Source organism: Vitis riparia, chromosome 17 (genome assembly GCF_004353265.1).
Source record: "Vitis riparia cultivar Riparia Gloire de Montpellier isolate 1030 chromosome 17, EGFV_Vit.rip_1.0, whole genome shotgun sequence".
Taxonomy (NCBI): domain Eukaryota; kingdom Viridiplantae; phylum Streptophyta; class Magnoliopsida; order Vitales; family Vitaceae; genus Vitis; species Vitis riparia.
In genome coordinates, this window is record NC_048447.1 from 6436822 (window position 1) to 6458235 (window position 21414).

General features: G+C 38.4%; 1 protein-coding gene across 1 annotated transcript; it reads left to right on the forward strand.

The window, feature by feature from the left end:
- The first annotated feature begins 3198 nt into the window (after nucleotides 1-3198).
- Nucleotides 3199-3906, forward strand: LOC117904043. The gene has a single exon (XM_034816571.1). The coding sequence runs from the start codon at nucleotides 3199-3201 to the stop codon at nucleotides 3904-3906; it is 708 nt and encodes a 235-aa protein (XP_034672462.1).
- The last annotated feature ends 17508 nt before the right edge of the window (nucleotides 3907-21414 follow it).

The following is a 21414-nucleotide window of genomic DNA, read 5'->3' on the forward strand; positions in this document are numbered from 1 at the left end:
GCAACCCTCTTTTAAATGCAATAAGGGCAATTACATCATTATACCGCTCCATTTGTACTAGAGCAATGCTAAAGTGTTGCACATATTCTTAAGAGTCTCTCTCCATTCATCATGCTTATATTGAAAAGTAAGTCCATGTCCCATCTTTGTTTGGAAGAACACATGTGCTATGAAAGAAATATTGTGCAAAGTTCTAAAAATGTATCCACTTAGTAGATTATGAAACCATATGAGTGTAGGGCCTTGCAAATTGATCACAAAAGCTTTGACACATCAACACATTGTTCCCTTGCATAAGTGTCATAAATTATAAAAAAAAATGCCTATGGTGATCATTGATATCACCTATCTTGTAATACATCTAGAATTTAGGGAACACAAAACCAATTGGTAAGTCAATTTTAATAATGTGTGAGGTGAATAGTGTCCCAACTAATACTTACATTCTTCAAGTAAACATTCGCTAAGTTGTCTTCCCCTTCATGGAATTGACACAAGCCTTTAACTCATCAAGTTGTAATTCAAGTGTTCCTTTGTCTTGGATGGAGCAAGTTACCCCATTTCATACTAATTTGCCTCTTCATCAAATGGGTAGAATAAGCTTGTTGGGACTGATAATGAGGGTGTTGCCTAGAATAGCACGTTGGTGAGTGTTGTCCCATCAACTACACCCTAAGTTTTTCATTGTCATGCATCAAAGTTTCATTTTGCTAGATCAAAGCTTATATTTACTAGTCAAAATGTCCTTTCCAACGTTCAAATATTCCTATAGTTTTGGCAAGGTGAACCCCTTAAGCTAAGGAGGTTTTTGCAAGTCATTTTTCAAAGAACTCATCTTCATTCCTGTGGGATCCCCACTAAAAAGTGTTACATGTCTCTCTCTCTTTTGGCCACGCGGACGATCCCCCTGTGACACGTAGCACAGTTAGTTATACCCGGACGGGGGAATCATCGCTCAATCCACCCGAGGTGTCTCGCAGCTGCCATTATATCCGGCTGACATTCCCCCTTAGTCGGATATCTCATATCCGGATCTGGGCGACGTTCCACCTTCTCCAAGTATATCTCATCCGGCATCTTCCACCGGATGGGAAAGGGAAGACGATTCAACTTCCCCGGATAGACATGTCCGACTACTCTTTTGACAACATACCCGGACAGCATAGCTAGTTGGATATTCGTAGAATCACCGGATCCACTTCCGCCCGCATATCAAGAAGATAACTCTGACAACACTGATGACCAAGCCCACTGAACTGTCACTCATCATTGATGCAAGATACATTCGACAAGACATTCCCAAATCTTCTCTGTTTTCCTAACACACTCCCGATATTTAAAAAGTCATAAAGTGCGGCGACGTTCACTGCCTAAATACCTTCCTGACAACCGCCTTCTGACACCAGAAATGTCATGATTGCTTTGCCTATGAGCCACAATCATAACAATGGGACCCACTAGCCAAGCGGTGCCATGCTTTCTGACACTATATAAAAGAGGCTTCACACAAAGAGGAAGGTAAGGTTTTTCTCCCTGAAACAAACCTGAGAGCTTGATCTCTTGAGTCATGGCTAACAGAACCATCGGAGGGTGCGTCCGGACATCCCATCCGGACGCCTTTTTGCAGGAAGGAGGAAGGACTAATACTATGCGTTGACTGAGATTTCGTTGCTGATTGACAATCACTGTAGTAGAGAAATTTCGCCACCAACACTGGCGCCGTCTGTGGGAACCGTCTTCTCTACTCAGTAAATCCTATACCTTCCAACTGTAAAGATGGTTTCACCCTTAAGGAGTCGTGCTTCAGCCAAAGGTGTCGAAAGTCACTCCGAGTGGCGGGACGCCATGGAAAGACGACAGCGAGAGAATGAACGGCAGATGCAAATTCTGCTCCAAGAAACGAGGAAACTCAGGGAAGAAAACAGTGTCTTGAGGATCAGAAGCTCTCCCCAACCTCAGCACTATCAGCGGGGGCAGGACCCCTGTCATAGCCAGGGAATTCCACTCCCCCGAGAAGCGAGCCCAACCCTTGGGCTGCAGGAAGCAGGGCCTAGTCAGACCCCAGTGCATGCTCACCATGTCCGACGAGACGAAAGTTCAGGCTCTACTCGAGTCTCATCCAAATCACGACTTAAGAGGAGGCCTCAATTATCTGACGCCATGTACGCGCGTTTGGGACCTCAAACACCCTACAAAAGCAGGCCTCGCGTCACCATACCACTGGATGCATACTTTGAGCCCTCGAGCTCACCTATTCTACGAAGACGTGCTACCCACCCCCCATTTGTGCAGGGTGGCAAACTTCCCTCGTGTACAGCCCCTCTAGGCTCTATTAGTAGGCGCTTAGATGACATGCTCTCCACGCCTTTCAGCTCTCGTATCGTTAAATATGAACCCCCGCGAGGATTCATCATCCCGAAATTCTCCGCATATGATGGATCCAGCGATCCCTTTGATCATATAATGCATTACCGGCAGCTCATGACCCTTGACATGGGGAATGATATGTTGTTGTGCAAGGTTTTCCTAGCCAGTCTGAAAGGCCAGCCTCTTTCATGGTTCCACCGACTGCCCGTAAACTCGATTGACAATTTTTGGGATTTGTCCGAGGTCTTCGTGGGGCAATACTTATGCTCAGCCAGACATAAGCAGAATATCAGCACCCTGCAGAACCTCAAAATGCAAGAAAATGAAACTTTGAGAGAGTTCGTTAAGCGCTTCGGACAAGCTGTTCTACAAGTCGAATCGTATAGCATGGATGCAATCCTCCAAATTTTTAAGCGGAGCATATGCCCAGGGACCCCCTTCTTCGAGTCCCTCGCTAAAAAACCTCCCACAACCATGGACAAGTTATTCCGGCGAGCGAATAAATACTCCATGTTAGAGGACGACATCCGTGCCGCTGCACAGCCGATCCTGGTAACTGGCTAAGCCACTAAAAACGAAGCCACCAGAAGCTTCAAAACACCCAGCCATCCTGGGACATCCAACCGGAGGTAAGACGAGCGGCGCCCACCACTCGTTCAAACACCTCTCACCAAGTCATACGAAAAACTGCTTCCTATAATCCGCAATCTGCCCGGATTCAGATGGCTAGTGCCAATACGATCTAACCCCTCAGAAAGGGACCGCAACAAAAGATGTGAATACCACAAAGATCACGGGCACACGACTAAAGCATGCATAAGCCTCCGTTACATGGTGGAGGATCTCCTGAAAGCAGGTCATTTGAAACAATATATTCGACCAGCTCCTCAAGGTGAAGAATCTCCCCGTAACCGAGGCCCACGCGCCCCAGCAGCTCCTGTTAGGACAATGATCAACTACATATACGGAGGACCCTTGGATGACGAGTACAATTCCAAAAGGAAAAGACAGAGACTGCTGCGAGCAGCCACGGTTCGAGAACACGTGAGCTCCATCCGACCAGGATTAGCCACTGGGAGCACCCCTCCCATAGATGGAACCATTATCTTCCCCGCTATAGATCCAACCCGATTGCTGCAACCGGACCGAGATGCTCTCGTCCTAACAGTAGGGGTGAGAGACTACGACGTGAAAAGAATTTTGATCGACCCAGGTAGCTCTGCAGACTTGTTGCAGGTGGCAGTCATTAAACGAATGGGCTTCAAACCCTCCAGCTTAGAAAATCCCGGAAGAACCTTGTCCGGATTTAATGGTTCCTCCACAACCTCACTCGGAGATGTAATACTGTTGGTTTATGTTGGGCCAGTCATCCTAAACGTTCTGTTTTCTGTGGTTGAGGATTTATCTCCTTTCAATGCCATCTTGGGACGTACGTGGTTACACGGAATGAAAGCCATTCCTTCCACGTATCATCAAAAGGTCAGCTTCATTACCCGAGATGGGCAAATTAATCTTTACGGAAGCCAGCTTGCTGCTTGACAATGTTATCAGATCGCTCGCGAAGCCGGACCCAGTACCAACAGCGAGCACTCCTCCAAAGGAGCAACTACTTCTGATCAATAGCAGTTACAGCACCCGGGAGACAAAGATCCCCCGGCAACAGATCCATTGGAAGCCGTCCGGATATCAAAGGAAGGTGAACACTTCACGTACGTTAGTACCCTCTTACCAATAGCTGAGAAATTTGAACTTCAAAAAGTGCTCCAACAAAATCGAGATATTTTTGCTTGGGCCCACTCGGACATGCCTGGAATACTTCCGAGCGTAGCCTTTCACAGGCTCAACGTATTAGCCACCTCCAAGCCTGTTCGACAAAAAATCCGACGATTCCATCCGGACCGGCAGAAAGTCATTCAGGAAGAAATGGAAAAATTATTGGAGGTCAAATTTATTAAGGAGGTAGAGTATCCAGAATGGTTAGCGAACGTAGTAGTGGTCCCAAGGAAGGGAGGAAAATGGCGGGTGTGTGTAGACTACACCAACCTCAATGACGCGTGCCTCAAAGACAGTTTTCCACTACCACGAATAGATCAGATAGTAGATGCAACCTCTGGGCATGAAAGACTATCCTTTCTGGACGCTTTCTCCGGATACCATCAAATCCCCATGGCTCCGGATGATGAAGAAAAAACTTCCTTCATAACTCCTCATGGGCTCTACTGTTATAAAGTCATGCCCTTCGGACTCAAGAATGCTGGTGCTACATATCAGAAATTGATGACCAAGATCTTCAAGCCGCTGATTGGCAATATTATTGAGGTGTACATTGACGATGTGGTAGTCAAAAGCAAAATCCGAGACGAACACACCCAACACTTACAGAAAGTTTTTCATTTATTGAGAAAGTATGGCATGAAGCTTAACCTAGCCAAATGCGCGTTCGGAGTAAGCTCAAGAAAGTTCCTAGGGTTCATGGTTACCCAAAGAGGAATTGAAATCAATCCAGATCAAGTGAAAGTAGTCGCCAACATGCTCGCACCAACAAACAAGAAGCAGCTACAATGCCTCATTGGCAAACTCGTCGCTCTCGGATGCTTCATAGCTCGATTCACAGACAAGATGAAGCCCTTCTTCCTGGCACTCAGAGATATTAATAAATCTGGATGGACGCAAAACTGCCAAAATGCATTTGAAGAAATCAAGTGGTATCTCTCTCAACCCCTCATTCTGAGCAGTCCGCAACCTGGGGAAAGACTATACCTATATCTAGCAGTTACCGATTGGGCTGTGAGCGTAGTCTTGCTCCGTTTCTTGTCGCCTCGAGAGCAAAAACCCGTATATTTCATCAGCAAAGCGCTTGCCGACGCAGAAACAAGATATTCAAGGATGGAGCAGACTGCTTTAGCGCTACGCACAGCCGCTCAGAAATTGCGTCCCTATTTCCAAGCTCACCCCATAACCGTTCTCACCAATCAACCTCTCAAGAATATCCTTCATAAACCCGACATAACAGGCAGGATGCTGCGATGGGCGATAGAGTTGAGGGAATATGGAACAGGATATCAACCCAGATTATCTCTGAAAGGGCAAGTCATGGCAAATTTTATAACAGAATTGCCCGAAACAAGCACCCCGGGTAAAGAATCAACTCCGGATAATTGGTGGTCTCTATATGTTGATGGAGCCTCCCGCTCGTCTGGATCAGGGGTTGGACTTCTTCTCAAAACGCCAACAAGAGAACGATTGGAGCAATCCATCCGTCTGAATTTTCCCGCCTCAAACAACGAGGCTGAATATGAGGCCATCTTATCCGGATTGAACCTTGCAATCACTTTGAACGTCTCAAAACTCAAAATCCACAGCGACTCTCAGCTCGTCGTGGGGCAAATACTAAAAGAATACGAGGTAAAGGACGAGTGCATGACTAAATACTCATTAAAAGTACAAGAGACACTCAACCGGCTGGAAGAATGGATCATCGAGAAAATCCCAAGGGGGGATAATGTGCAGGCCGACGCTTTGGCAAGAATAGCTGCATCATTTCCCATAAAAGAGTCAACAATGCTACCAATATATGTTCAAATCACTCCCGCCATTGCTGAATCACACGCCTGCAACGTGAGCCCAAAGGAAAATGATTGGGCTATTGACATCAGGGTTTACTTACAATCGGGGGCATTACCTGAAAATCCCAAACACTCCCACAATGTCCGGGTACAAGCATCCCGTTTTACCCTAATCGGAGGTGATCTCTATAGGTGATCCTTCGGAGGTCCGTACCTCAAGTGCTTGATCCAGCCGGATATCCAGTATGTTCTGTCTGAACTGCACGAAGGCGTTTACGGGAACCACTCAGGGGGCAAAACCCTAGCGCACCGGGCGCATTCACAAGGATATTATTGGCCTACAATGAGGCAGGACGCAGTGGTCCATGTCAGGAAATGCGACAAATGCCAAAAACATGCGCCAATCCCGCATATGCCCGCTGAGATGTTAAACTCAGTGACAAGCCCCTAGCCTTTCGCACAATGGGGGATGGATATCATGGGACCCTTTCCTACTACACCCGCTCAAAAGAAGTTTCTGCTCGTTGCTACCAATTATTTTAGTAAGTGGGTAGAAGCTGAAGCCTATGCAAGCATCAAGGACAAGGACGTCAAAAGTTTCGCCTGGAAAAATATAGTATGTTGATTTGGAATCCCTTAGGCGATCGTAACCGACAACGACCCTCAGTTTGATAGCTCTGTCTTTAAAGGTTTTTGCACGGAACTTCACATCAAGAATCTGTACTCCACACCGCGATACCCTCAAAGCAACGGTCAAGCGGAAACAACTAATAAAACCTTACTAAGTGCGTTGAAAAAACGGTTGGAAAAAGCCAAAGGAAAGTGGGTAGAAGAGTTACCTGGCGTCCTATGGGCCTACCGTACCACACCCGGAAGGCCAACAGGAAATACCCCATTTGCCCTTGCATACGGAACAGATGTTGTCATCCCAACTGAAGTGGGTATGCCAACAGCCCGGACTGCTATCCAAGGCCAAAGAAATGAAGACGACGAGCTTGCGAGACACTTGGATTGGGCGGATGAGGCTAGAGAAGCAGCATCCATCCGGATGGCTGCATATCAACAAAAGGCGGCTACGTGCTACAACAGGAAGGTGCAACCTCGAATTTTCAAGGAAGGTTCATTAGTACTTAGAAAAGTTTTTGAAGATACAGTTGAGAAAGGAGTCGGAAAACTTCAAGCCAATTGGGAAGGTCCTTATATGGTGTCAAAAGCCAACGAAAATGGGTCATACCATTTGCGAACCTTAAGTGGAGCCCCTCTACTTCGTCCTTGGAATGCAGCTAACTTGAAGCAATATTATCAATGAAAGAAAAATGGGCAGACAATGTGAATAAGTATATCTCATTAATAATTGTGAAATATTATACAAAAGACATCCGGACAACGGATACAAAGAGAAGTACCAGTAAAAATTACAAAAAGAAAAGTTTTCACTAGGAAGGCTTGCGGCGCAAATTTTCCTCCTCACCCGGGGGAATTGAGGGGACATCCCGCTTGATACCGTGTTTCTTCATGCAGCAACGGTAGCAAAAAAAGTACATCTCGTCTACCTGCTTATGATAATCCGCCTCGAGCTCCTCCCTATGCGCAGCAAACTCAACCTCGAGTTCCTCCCTTTGCGCAGCAAACTCAGCCTCCAGCTCTTCTTTTTGCGTTAATAAACACAACTGCAAGTCTTCTCTTTGCTTTTTCTCAACTGCCGCTTCCGTCCAAAACTGTCTCACCTCCCTCCTTAGCTGAGCCGCCTCATCTTCCGCCTCGCGTAGGCGGGCATTGGTAGCCTCCTCAAGGTTTTTTACCTCTGCCAGCTCTAACCGGAGAGCTTCATTATCGTCCTGGGACTTCTTCAAGGCCTCAGCACTCTCTTCAGAGGCCCTCCGGGTAACGGATAAACTAGCTTCAGCCTGCTCCAGTTTTAAGCGCAGTTCATCTTCATTGCTCATGCGCTAGGAGACGAAGGCTTTCATGTAATTAGCAGTCTGCAGCAGGTCCGTAAAAAGGTTGCGATGTTGAACCATGCCGCGAATACCGCTCACCAGCTACAAAAAGACCCACAAACAAATCAATTCAATACCAGCCCTAAGAAAGATGCGTCAATATGAAACCAAAACTCAGGAGAGAGGAGCTATACCATTTCCGCCGCTTCAAACATCTTTATCGAAGGCAAAGTAACCTCTGAGCCAGAGGGAATTTGTTTCAGCATCTCTTGCAACTCCGCATAGCTGCTGAAAGAGTTGGCGGAAGTGCAAGTTGCATCATCAACCGGGCGCCCCTCTGACGGGACGTTATGATGTGGCTCATCCCTCAGAATCGGACCTTCAATGATCGCGGCCGGCTGGATTTCCAGATGGGTCTCTTCGGGCGAACCCTCCTCCATAATCGGAACCGGGTCGGTTGGATTTCTTTTTGCCATCACTGTCTCGCTCTCCGCCGGATGAACCTTCTAAGCGGATGAGCAACTGACCTCAATGGTTTCCCCAAAACAATCCTGAAGCCTTCCGCTGAGTCCAGACGTCAGGTCGCGAGCCGATTGAAACATCCCCGCGGATGCCTTCTTCATTGGTGCCCTCTTCACCGGAACAAGAGCACGCGAACTTGGTTCACCAGGGGGCAAACCTTGGTCTTCAGGAACTGTTTCTTCCATTGGAGGCACCGGGGGAAGCAACGTTTCACCACAAGAAGCCCCAGTTGCGTCCTCATCCGGGTGAGGGGAGCCAGGTTGGCAAACGGAGGCTGCTTCCTCAGCCAGAAGCGCCATCCGAACGTCTGCTGCCATTGAAGGCCCCGAAAGGTTTAGGCCCACAAGATGACCGAAGCCGCTTGAAATAGAAGGCGTGAGGAGGTTTTCTGGCTCTCTTATTTCTACTTCCTTTTCATAACCTATAGGGGTGGTACAAACTCCTTCGGAGGAGTTGGCACCTTTATTTATTTCCCCTTATTCAGAGTTTTCTTCTTCTTCTTTTTTGTTGGGGCACTAGCAGGAGAAGAGGACACAGGGCGTTTACTGCCGGGAGCCTTTCGTAAAGTTCCTTCCTGCCTCCTTTCCTCCCGATTGCTGAGAAGTGCCTGGCGAGCCTGGGCGTCTGCCTCGCGCGCTTCCGCGTAGAAAGGAAGATCTTTGAGAACGAAATGTTCTCCAATCACCATCTATTTGGGAAGCCGCCTGGGGAGGATATTGAGTACATACGGCTGAGGCTCTTGGGTAACTGAACGCAGATTCTGCGCAGAAAGAAGTGTTTCCCAATTTCTCTCATCCGCCGTAATCTCAAACATCTTATTCAAACGGTTGAATGAAGCTTTTTCTACCCACTCCACCAGCTTCCCCCTTCTTTCCTTGCTTGCATCCGAGAAAATAGAACCGATTAATCATCTTACAAAGCAAGTTTAACTCGCAACTACAAAAGAGCAAAAGACAACTTATTCCTACTTGGGTGCTTCAGCAATCGATTGGGAGTGAATTTCTTGTCCGGATGCACTGACGAACCCGTCCATGCACTCGCAACAATCACATGTCCTGTGGCGCCCCCCTTAATCGAGTCAGGAAGGTTGGTCACCAGTTGAAGTGATGGAAAACTGGTGAAAAAACTGTAGATGTTGTTTTTCCCCTTCTTGATGGAGTAAACAAACAATACCTCCAACAAGGACAAATCCAGGCTGAACAACATATCCAGGATGCTGCAACCCATCAGCACCCAGATAATATTGGGGTGGATCTTAGCCGCTGGAATCTGTGTATAGTGAAGGAACTGCTTGAAGAGTGAGGGAAGCGGAAATCGAAGACCCGCGTTAAACTGCTCATTGGAAAAGCAAATGGAATTATCCTCCGATTTGGCAGTCGACACGACATCACCCTCTAACAGACAGACGGATACTTCGTTTGGAATATTGAAACAGTCTCGAAACTCCTTCTCATTTAGGAGATCAGTAGGGTTAACTCGCCCACTTGAACTACCCTGCTTGGCTGCACCAGTTGCCACATTTCCCTTCTTTGAAGACATCGTGAATTACGTGAAACCTGCATTACAAGAAAAACGCCAGTCAAAGCGCATTCCAAGCGTATCACATTGCAAAAACCCTAAACCCAAAAACCCTAACTCGAAGACTATACTGACACCACTCAGCCCCGACGGAAAAGCCATTTTCTCAACAACATCACATTCAAAGAAACCTACGAATAACCCTCAAAATACATTGAAAACCCTTCGTCAACCTCCCGCGTAGCACTGACCTCTTCAAACCTCAAACCCTAAACCAACATATATCATTCGCTTCTACCAACCCAATCTATTCCCTCAAAAGGACAAACAAGCAACATCGCAACCAACAAAAGTGAAAGAGAAGAGAAGAGAGGAATAGCAAACCTTGCAAAGATTTCTGGAAAAAGTTGGAAAAACCAGTTATCACGTCTTCGAGCTTGCTCTAAAGAATTTTTGGGGGCACTCAAGAGTCTGGAAAGGGAATGAAAAATATCGACAGATGGTTCTGGGCCCCTACTTATAAAAGCAACGCCTCGAAAAACCCCCCCAAACGGCAGGAAACATAATGGCAACAAGTTCTGAAGCGACATACCGTCTGGCACAATTTTCAAAAGTCAGTGCGCCTCACCAACTCCCGCAAACAAGAAAGCGCCACGTGTCATCATCATCCAAATAAAACAAAAATTGTGTAAAGGTAACATTTTTATCCCACCTTTTCTGACAAGGCCAGACAGGCAGTATAAAAGGGGGCATTGTGGGATCCCCACTAAAAAGTGTCACATGTCTCTCTCTCTTTTGGCCACGCAGACGATCCCCCTGCGACACGTAGCACAGTTAGTTATACCCGGACGGGGGAATCATCGCTCAATCCACCCGGGGTGTCTCGCAACCGCCATTATATCCGGCTGACATTCCCCCTTAGCCGGATATCTCATATCCGGATCTGGGCGACGTTCCACCTTCTCCAAGTATATCTCATCCGGCATCTTCCACCGGATGGGAAAGGGAAGACGATTCAACTTCCCCAGATAGACATGTCCGGCTACTCTTGTGACAGCATACCCGGACAGCATAGCTCGTTGGATTTTCGCAGAATCACCGGATCCACTTTCGCCCGCATATCAAGAAGATAACTCTGACAACACTGATGACCAAGCCCACTGAACTGTCACTCATCATTAATGCAAGATACATTTGACAAGACATTCCCAAATCTTCTCTGTTTTCCTGACACATTCCCGATATTTAAAAAGTCATAAAGTGCGGCGACGTCCACTGCCTAAATACCTTCCTGACAACCGCCTTCTGACACCAGAAATGTCATGATTGCTTTGCTTATGGGCCACAATCATAACAATGGGACCCACTAGCCAAGCGGTGCCATGCTTTCTGACACTATATAAAAGAGGCTTCACACAAAGAGGAAGGTAAGGTTTTTCTCCCTGAAACAAACCTGAGAGCTTGATCTCTTGAGTCATGGCTAACAGAACCATCGGAGGGTGCATCCGGACATCCCATCCGGACGCCTTTTTGCAGGAACGAGGAAGGACTGATACTATGCGTTGACCGAGATTTCGTTGCTGATTAACAATCACTGTAGCAGGGAAATTTCGCCACCAACAATTCCCATAAGTGACACCAAAATGTAGGAACAATTTAGGTTTTTTCTTCTTTTTTTTTCCTTTTCTATTCTCTTATTTAAAAAGTTTTTATGTTGTTTTATGGTTATAAGAATTAGGTATAGTGGAATCATGAAATCATGTATCACGGATATATTAGTACATAGATTTTACAGATATATCAGATATATCAAGAAAATATAGGTAGATATTTTGACATAAAATATCAGTAGATAAAAATTAATAAAAAATTCATAAAAATATTAGGAAAAACTAAAAAAAAAATGATATAATAATAATAATAATAATATGTTTAGAAAACGAAGACAATGTTTATATTTTTTTTGAAAGTATCTTTATACTATAAAAGCCATAATTAAGTTTTGTTATAACTTTTGATAACCTTTTCATCCTTATTTTTTTTAACATTCACGAAAGTGTCATTCATCCATTTAATGCAATATAAGCAATAAAGTATCATTGACTTATTGACTCATTAAAAATGGCATCCTTGTAAAATGAGAAAAAATGGAATAAATTTTACATTCAATTGTAAAAGCCTCTCCCATCAACGTGTGGGGGAGTGGAAGGATACGTGGGGCTGGTGTGGAATAATGGAGGGCACACACAACAAATGTGCCAATACAATGATTACCACCACAACAATTAGTTTTAAAATAGCAGCTATAATTTAACCATTCATACCACCACCATACACACTCGGAGTGCACTCAACACTCATTGAATAAGAGCATTATTACATCCAAGATCACATGATAAACACACTGCCATGGCATCATTGAACACACACCTCAATATCGCATATAGAAGGAACACTTTCCTTTCTTTAAAGAGAACACCTTAATATAAAGACATACATCTAAAACTTAATGTATTACTATTGTTTTTTACAAAGAGAAACTAGAGAGAGGTTTAAACCTTGAGAGAGAGAATGATTTTTACATCACCCTTTTGGTTCTTCAGTTTCGTTTTGTGAGTACACTTTTTGTTGAGATATTATGAATGTTTTCCTTATATCATTCTTTCCTTGTATCATTTAGTGTTGAGATATTAGGAATGTTAAGATATTAGGAAAGTTGAGATATTAGGAATATTGAGATATTAGGAAAGTTGAGATATTAGGATATTAGTTGTTATTTCCTTATATCATTCTTTCCTTGTATCATTCTTTCCTATTCTTAGAATGGTGATTACCCTCTATATATACTTTGTACATGAACGAATGAAAAAATGAATGAAAAAACTACCATTTATCAATTTGAAGATGGTATCAGAGCCATGAATTGAAATCCTGGATATTTTGTCGCTATGGTAGTCCGACAGCAATCAACCATCCTAAGACAAGCCCTAATATTGATAAGTCAACCTTCAAATGCACTCACTACAATAAGACTGATCCCACCAGTCTGGATATCCCACAATTTCAAAGCAACGACTCTTGGTATGACCAAGAAAACAATGAGGAACCGAGGGTTTGAACCATGGACCTTTAGATCATGTTTAGGCTATCACCACTTTGTTATTAATGATAATAATTGTGATCAACGGAAGAAGGATTCCAAGAAAACCTCGACTGCAACTGTTGCCGAAATAAAAACAAAGGCTAATGTTGCTGAGAAAGCCTCTGCATTGGTAGCTGCTATAGATCATGGTGGTAAGTTTTTAAATACTTTTATACCTGTTATTAATAGTGCATGGATAATTGATTATGATGCTACAGATCATATGACTTTTGATTCTAGACAGGTTTCACCCATTAGGCCTTTCTCACAAAAAATTGTTTCCACAGCCAATGGTAACACAACCCCAGTCATTGGGGAAAGATCCTTAACTCGTACTAATACTTTGAATTTGGATTCTGTTTTAGTTGTTCCATCTCTAGATTACAATCTTTTGTCAGTTTCTCAAATCACTACAGCCTTATCTTGTATTGTCATTTTTTGGCCTGAATTTTGTGTGATTAGGGACATCCAAACAAGATAGACAATTGGTTGTGGTATTAAGCGGGGAAAACTCTATTACTTGGACTTGCAGTCAAAGGATTCAAATAAGTTGCAACAAGCCTTGATGGCAGATGGATCTGAGGAGGAGAAGAAAAAGTCTGAAATTTGGTTGTGGCATCGACGTTTGGGACATGCTTCCTTTAGTTATTTAAAAAAATTGTTTCCTAGTTTGTTTGCAAAGAGTGATATTTCTGGTTTCCGTTGTGATATTTGTGAATTGGCTAAAAGTCATCGTGCTTCGTTTCCGTTAATTTTGAATAAAAGTCCGCTTCCTTTTATGATTATACATTCTGATGTTTGGGGCCCATCCAAAGTCCCAACTTTGAGTGGCTCACGTTGGTTTGTTACTTTTATTGATGATTGTACCAGAATGTCATGGTTATGCTTGATGAAGACCAAAGATGAAGTGAACTTGTTGTTTCAAAATTTTCATAAAATGATTGAAACTCAGTACAATGCAAAGGTTCAGGTTTTGAGTAGTGATAATGGTGGAGAATATCAGAGTTCTGATCTTCAAAAGTATTTGGAAGAACATGACATCATTCATCAGACTACTTGTTCCAATACACCCCAACAAAATGGAGTCGCTAAACGGAAAAATCGGCACTTGTTAGAGGTTGTTCGTGTTTCCTTGATAGCAGCAAAAATACCGATATCTTATTGGGGAGAAGCAATCACATCTGTCGCATACTTGATCAATCGGGTACCTTCTAGCTCAATTAACTTCCAAACACCTCTTCAAGCTCTTACTAATGCCATAGTTGCCCCAACCGTCCCAAATCTACCTCCTCGTGTTTTTGGTTGTGTGGCATTTGTGCATCTACACAAACACCAACACACCAAGTTAACTTCTCATGCATTGCAATGTGTGTTTGTTGGATATGCATTGCACAAAAAGGGATATCGATGTTACCATCCTCCAACTCGACGAATGTTTATTATAATGGATGTGGTGTTTCATGAAGATTCGATGTATTTTTCATCTAAGTCTGAACTTTAAGGGGAGCACCATAAGGAAATTCAGACTCTCGATTATGATTATCATATCTCTGAGGAGGATGAATCTGGACAATCTGAACTAGTGAACTAGGAAGTGGGTGAGTTGGATATGAGTGGTCAACAATTTAGGTCCGAAGATGTCTTCACTGAAATACCAAACCAATCGTCGTCTGCTGAGGATGTTCTTAATTTGGAACCTGATCCATTCATGAAACGGTTACCACGCCGTCATAATAGAGGTATTCCTAAATCCACATATGAACCTGAATTGTCTACCAAAGTCAAATATCCCATGAGCAACTATGTGTCTAACCATCGTTTGTCTAAATCAAATAAGTCATTTGTAAATCAATTATCTACTGTAGCTATTCCTAACAGTGTGCAGGAAGCCTTAGCTGATCCAAGGTGGAAAGCAGCCATGAATGAAGAGATGAAATCATTGCAGAAGAATGAAACATGGGAACTCGTAGAATGTCCACCAGCAAATAAGCCAGTTGGGTGTCGTTGGATCTATACTGTGAAGTACAAGGCAGATGGTAGTATTGAACGATTTAAAGCAAGATTGGTAGCAAAAGGGTACACTCAAACTTATGGAATTGACTACACAAAGACATTTGCACATGTAACTAAGATCAACACAGTTCGAGTATTACTGTCTTTAGCTGCAAACCTAGATTGACCATTACAACAGTTCGATGTGAAAAATACCTTTCTGCATGGCGAGTTATCTGAAGAAGTATATATGGATCTTCCACCAGGATGCATGGTGTCATAAAAGCAATGTCAGAAGGTGTGCAAATTGAAGAAGTCATTGTATGAGTTGAAGCAATCCCCGAGAGCATGGTTTGGAAGGTTCACAAAATCAATGAGAGCTTTTGGCTATCGTCAAAGTAATTCAGATCACACTTTGTTCCTGAAAAAGCAACATGGTAAGATTACAACACTTATCGTATATGTGGATGACATGGTAGTTACAGGAAATGATCCCGAAGAAAGAAAAGCTTTGCAAAATTATCCATTTAAAGAATTCGAAATGAAAGATCTAGGTTCTCTGAAATACTTTCTTGGGATTGAAGTTTCTTGATCAAGTGAAGGAATTTTTCTGTCTCAAAGAAACTATGCCTTAAATCTTTTACAGAAGACTGGAATGTTGGGATGTCAACCTGTTAATACACCAATAGAAGAAGGTCTGAAATTGTGTGTTGAGCCTAATCAAGTATCAACCGATAAGGGAAGATACCAAAGACTTGTGGGGAGATTAATGTACTTAGTTCGTACAAAACTAGATCTTGCTTATGCATTGAGTGTAGTGAGTCAATACATGCATAATCCTGGAGAGCAACATATGAATGCAGTCATGCGTATTTTGAGGTATTTGAAGAATGCTCCTGGGAAGGGAATTTTGTTCGCTAAAAATGTTGATCATCAAAGTATAGAAGTATATACTGATGCTGATTGGGCCGGTGTAGTAGATGATTGGCGATCTACATCTGGTTACTTTACCTTTGTAGGTGGTAATCTTGTGACATGGAAAAGTAAGAAGCAGAATGTTGTCGCTCGTTCAAGTGCAAAAGCGGAATTTAGAGGTATGGCTCTAGGACTTTGTGAGACATTATGGCTAAGACTCCTCTTACAGGATTTAGGTTACCTATCTAGGCAACCAATCCGATTGTTTTGTGACAATAAAGCCGCATGTGACATTGCTCATAATCCAGTACAACATGATCGTACAAAGCATGTCGAGGTGGATAGATTCTTCATTAAAGAAAAGTTGGATGATAAGATTGTGGAATTGCCTAAGATTCGATCAGAAAATCAATTAGCCAATATCCTCACCAAAGTTGTCTCAAGTCAAGTGTTCTCAAAATTTTTAGACAAGTTGGGCATGTGTGACATCTATGCACCAACTTGAGGGGGAGTGTTGAGATATTAGGAATGCTTTCCTTATATCATTCTTTCCTTGTATCATTTAGTGTTGAGATATTAGGAATGTTAAGATATTAGGAAAGTTGATATATTAGGAATATTGAGATATTAGAAAAGTTGAGATATTAGGATATTAGTTGTTATTTCCTTATATCATTCTTTCCTTGTATCATTCTTTCCCATTCTTAGAATGGTGATTACCCTCTATATATACTCTATACATGAACGAATGAAAAAATGAATGAAAAAACTACCATTTATCAATTTGAAGACTTTTGTGACTCGGTTTCATTGATTCTTTCTCATGGTCTTTGTTTAGTTAAGTTGTTTATGTGCAATGACATCACTAATTTTGTTTTATAGTTTAGTTTTGAGATTTGGAAATGCTTTCACATTATTTTTATGAGGGTTTTTTTGGTGTGTGTTTGAATGGGTGGTTGAGGTATGATCAATGATGAAAATATCAGTAATTATGGATATATTTGTACTTCCATTTTACAGATATATCAAAGATATATTAATGGATATTTTGACACAAAATATTGATGAACTTAAAATTAATCAAAACTTATACAAATGTAAGAAAAGATTCTTAAAAATAAAATTGGAAGTATAATAGATATTTTAAAGTTGTTTTGTTCAAGAAATTGATATATGTATCATATAATTTATCATATTTGATAATAATATTGTATATGTTGATAAAAAAAATATATAAATTTCATAAGTATATATCTATTATTAAATTATATCAAATATTATTCAATAATAATATTATGATATATGATTATAATATGTCTAATTTAAAAATATGTTTAATACTAATTCAATTGTATTAAATGATATAAAATAAATGATAATATATGTATAATTTTTAATATTTAATTAATATATTAATGATATTAAAAACATAATGAAGAAAATTATCACAATAATTTTTATATTTTTGGCATTTAGCTAGATGAAAATTTTTCATTTAATTATAAAATAATTATAATTAATTTATTTTTAAAAAATTTGTTTTAATATTATATTTATATGATGAATTTGAGTTTATATATTTGGTTTAACTTATAAAATAAGGGGTAAGCTTGTCCTAGTGGTTGGCTCAATGCTTGGAGAACCTTTTGGTTGGGTTCGAGTCCCTTCAATGATTGAAAATTCAAGACATTTTTTTCTCTCCACAAAATTGAATTATAGCTGGATATTATTTATTTGTTTTTTGCATGGTTTTAAAAGTCGCACTAGACAGGTTGGTCCGACCAGTCTAACCTCTAGCTAGTCACAATTCTGGTCTAGTCCGATGAATTGAGCTGGCGAATAGTTAAACCAGAATCAGATCGGGTGAGCTAGCGATTCGACCAACAAATTGGACAGTTCAACTATTTAATTTTTTTTCCCCTTCAAAACGACGTTGTTTTGCTGTGTATAAAAGGTTTTTTTCAACCACCCCATCGTTGCATGGTCAACGCGGGTCAACGAAGTCAAACGCGCTACAGTAAAAGTCAAATGTGCTACAGTGCCCACGCTTCAACTTTCGAGTGGAATCTAGGCTAACTCGCCTTTGTAATATAAAGTGCACCAAACATATATATACTTAAAATCATTATATAAAGAAAATGTTAAAAGAATATTTTAAAGAGCAAATTAATTATAATTATTTTATAATTAAATGCAAAATTTTCTTTTTATTAATTACAAAAAATATAAAAATTATATAATTTTCTTCATAATGTTTTTAATATCATTAATAATTAATTAAATATTAAAAAATTATATATATATATATATATATATATATATATATATATATATCATAATTTATTTTATATTATTTAATACAATTGAATTAAATGGATCATATTTTAATATTAATATATATTTTAAAATTAGACATATTATAATCAAATATCATAATATTATATGTAATTTAATAATAAATGTACACTTATAAAATTCATATTTTTATCGATATATTCGATATTATTATCAAATATGATAAATCATGTTATACATATATCAAAATTTTCAATAAAATAACTTTAAAATATCTATTATACTTCTAATTATATTATTATGAGGTTTTCCTTACATTTTCATGAGTTTTTAACAATTTTAAGCTTACCGATATTTTTTTCCAAAATATCCACCGATATATCTTTGATATATCCGTAAAATCGAAGTACCGATATATCTGTGATTACCGATTTTTTCATCCTTGGTCACTACGACACTGTCTCTCTTCTCCTTCCTTTTCCAACTACGTGCGCCTCCAACCAGCACCCCCCTCTCCTTCCTACGACACTACCCCTCTTCTCTCTTCCCATCTCCAACGCAATGTGTCCCATTTTCCCATTTCATTTCCAGATTTTTTTTTAAATTTACCTTATTACTTATTAGTTCATATCCATTATTTTTATTTTACTTTATATTTATTATTTTTTTAACTTTATGATTTTTAAAACTCATGAATTTAATTTAAATTAATGAAAATATTATAATTTTAAATAAAATTATTATTTTAAAATAAGTTTTGCTTTAAAATTAAATTTTCTAATTTTAAATTAAAATTCTGATTTTAATTTAAACTTCTAATTTGAAACTAATTCTCTGATTTTTTTTAAATAAAATTTTAATTTTTAAATAATATATAAATTATATATTTATGATATTACCAATTTGATTGCGATTCGACTGTCATTCCGACCAGTGAACTGTGAACCGATAACTTCCTTAAAAATGTGAGCTTGAAAGAGGAGTTATAACTTTTGTCCAATCTAGAGTCAAGATAATCTTTACTATTTTATAAAATGTATTATCTTTTGAATAATACTTATTCTCAAATAAATATTTATCATTATAAAAATAGTGTTTGAATTGTTTAATAACTTCTAAATGTTTTAAATATATTTAGATAAAACTTTTAAAAATGGTCTCATATAATTTGGAGTAGATTTAGAGTACAGTGTTTTTAAAAAACACTTGCCTATAAAGTGTTTTTTTTTTTTTGAAAATAAAAATCAGGTCTTTGGCATAAACACTTTAAAAAAACATTTATATGATTAAAAATTCACTTATAATATTTTATGGATAAACACTTGATTATTTTTCACTAAAAACACTTTCAACAAAAATGCTATCAAACACACTTTTAATAGTTTTTCTCTTTAAAATACTTTTAATAGAAGTATTTTTTTTTTAAAAAAATAAATCGTCTATCAAGTGTTTCTCTAAGAATTATTATATTTTATAACTTTTTAAAAGTGTTTTTTGAATTTTACCAAATGTTTTATTTTTCTTCAAAAACATTTTTTAAGGCTCTAAAGTGCTTTTGAAAACCACGTAATAAAAATTCTAGATATTAAATAAAAAATAATTTTTTATTTTTTATTAAAATAATTAATTATAACTCATATAATTATATCAAACACACATTATTAGTTTTCATGCTGGTGGGTATATAAAACACTGCCATATTAGAGCAATTGTTTTGGATTACCGTTAAAAAAGTTAGAAGAACCACTAATATTTCAGATTTGTTTGGTTGACATTTCACTTCATGGAATTATCCTTAAAAAAAACTTTAAAACGAGAAAAAATGGTTTATTTATATATTTTTGGATAAATTATACAATATTTTTTATTATATATATATAAAAAAGTCTATTGTCTTATTTTATTTTTTACATACACAAAACAAACAAGTTCTTTCTAAAATTTATTTTCCCATTTTGAAAATAGAAAAATATTCTTAAAAAAAAAATTCGTGCAGAACTTAAAAAATATTTTGCCATAATTTTATTTTGGACTATGGTTATAATGTAAAAATGGAAAAAGATAATTGCTATCAAATAAAATAAATTCAATCACAACCATAAAATATATAGAAATTATTTTCTTATAATTTTTATCAAATAGTTAAAATCAAATATAAATATAAAAAAAATACATCATTAGTTAAGCGTTCACAATACAATGAAGAATTATTTGATTAAAAGGGTAAGTGAAAACTCAAATTTGAAATTTAGAGTATGTTTGGCAAAGTTTTTAAAAACTGTTTTCTATTTTTAAAAATAGAAAATAATTTTTAAAAATTTATAATATTGTTTGCTTATTGTTCTTTGTTTCTAATTTTTAAAGACAAAGTGAAATAGAGAACATCTTTTAAAGAACAAATAAAATTTGTTTTTACTATGCCTTTTTAAAAATAAAATAAAATAGAAAGACACATACACTCCGTTATTTATCTTCTACATAGAATTATTATTATTTTTATTTTTTTTCACTAAGCAAATTAACTCTAAATTAAATAAGCTTAATGCGTTGGATTTTTTAACATGCTTATTAATTTTTTAAAATAATTAAAAAATTAAATAATAAACTCATTAATACATGAATATAACAAAATATCATTTTTCTAACATATAATAAAATAGTATATTTTCTACTTAAAATATAATTTATGATTTTATTATAATATTATTATTTATGTTTTTACTAAAAACTATATATTTTTTAATTTATCTATAATTGCAATTTTTTTTTTCATTTTCAATAAGACTTCAATTAAATTTAATTAATTAATATTATATACATTGAATTTAAAATGTTTTTACAAAATCAAAACAACTTTTTTTTTTTAAAAAAAAGGAAACAATTTTTTCGAACAAGTCCTTTTGTTTTTTATTTTTAAAATTCTTTTATAAAAATAACTTACCAAATATCCTCAATTTTATAAAAAATTTAAAAACTTTTTATATTCTTTGACTTAAAAATTTTCTAAAAAAACATAAGAAATCATGATCAAACAATTTTTTTTAAAAAAAATAATAATTAAAGTACTTATTTGTATTAAAAATGAATATTAAAATGATTTTTATGTTATAGAAATTTATGTTTCACAACAATGAAAAAATTGTTTCATAATTAAAAA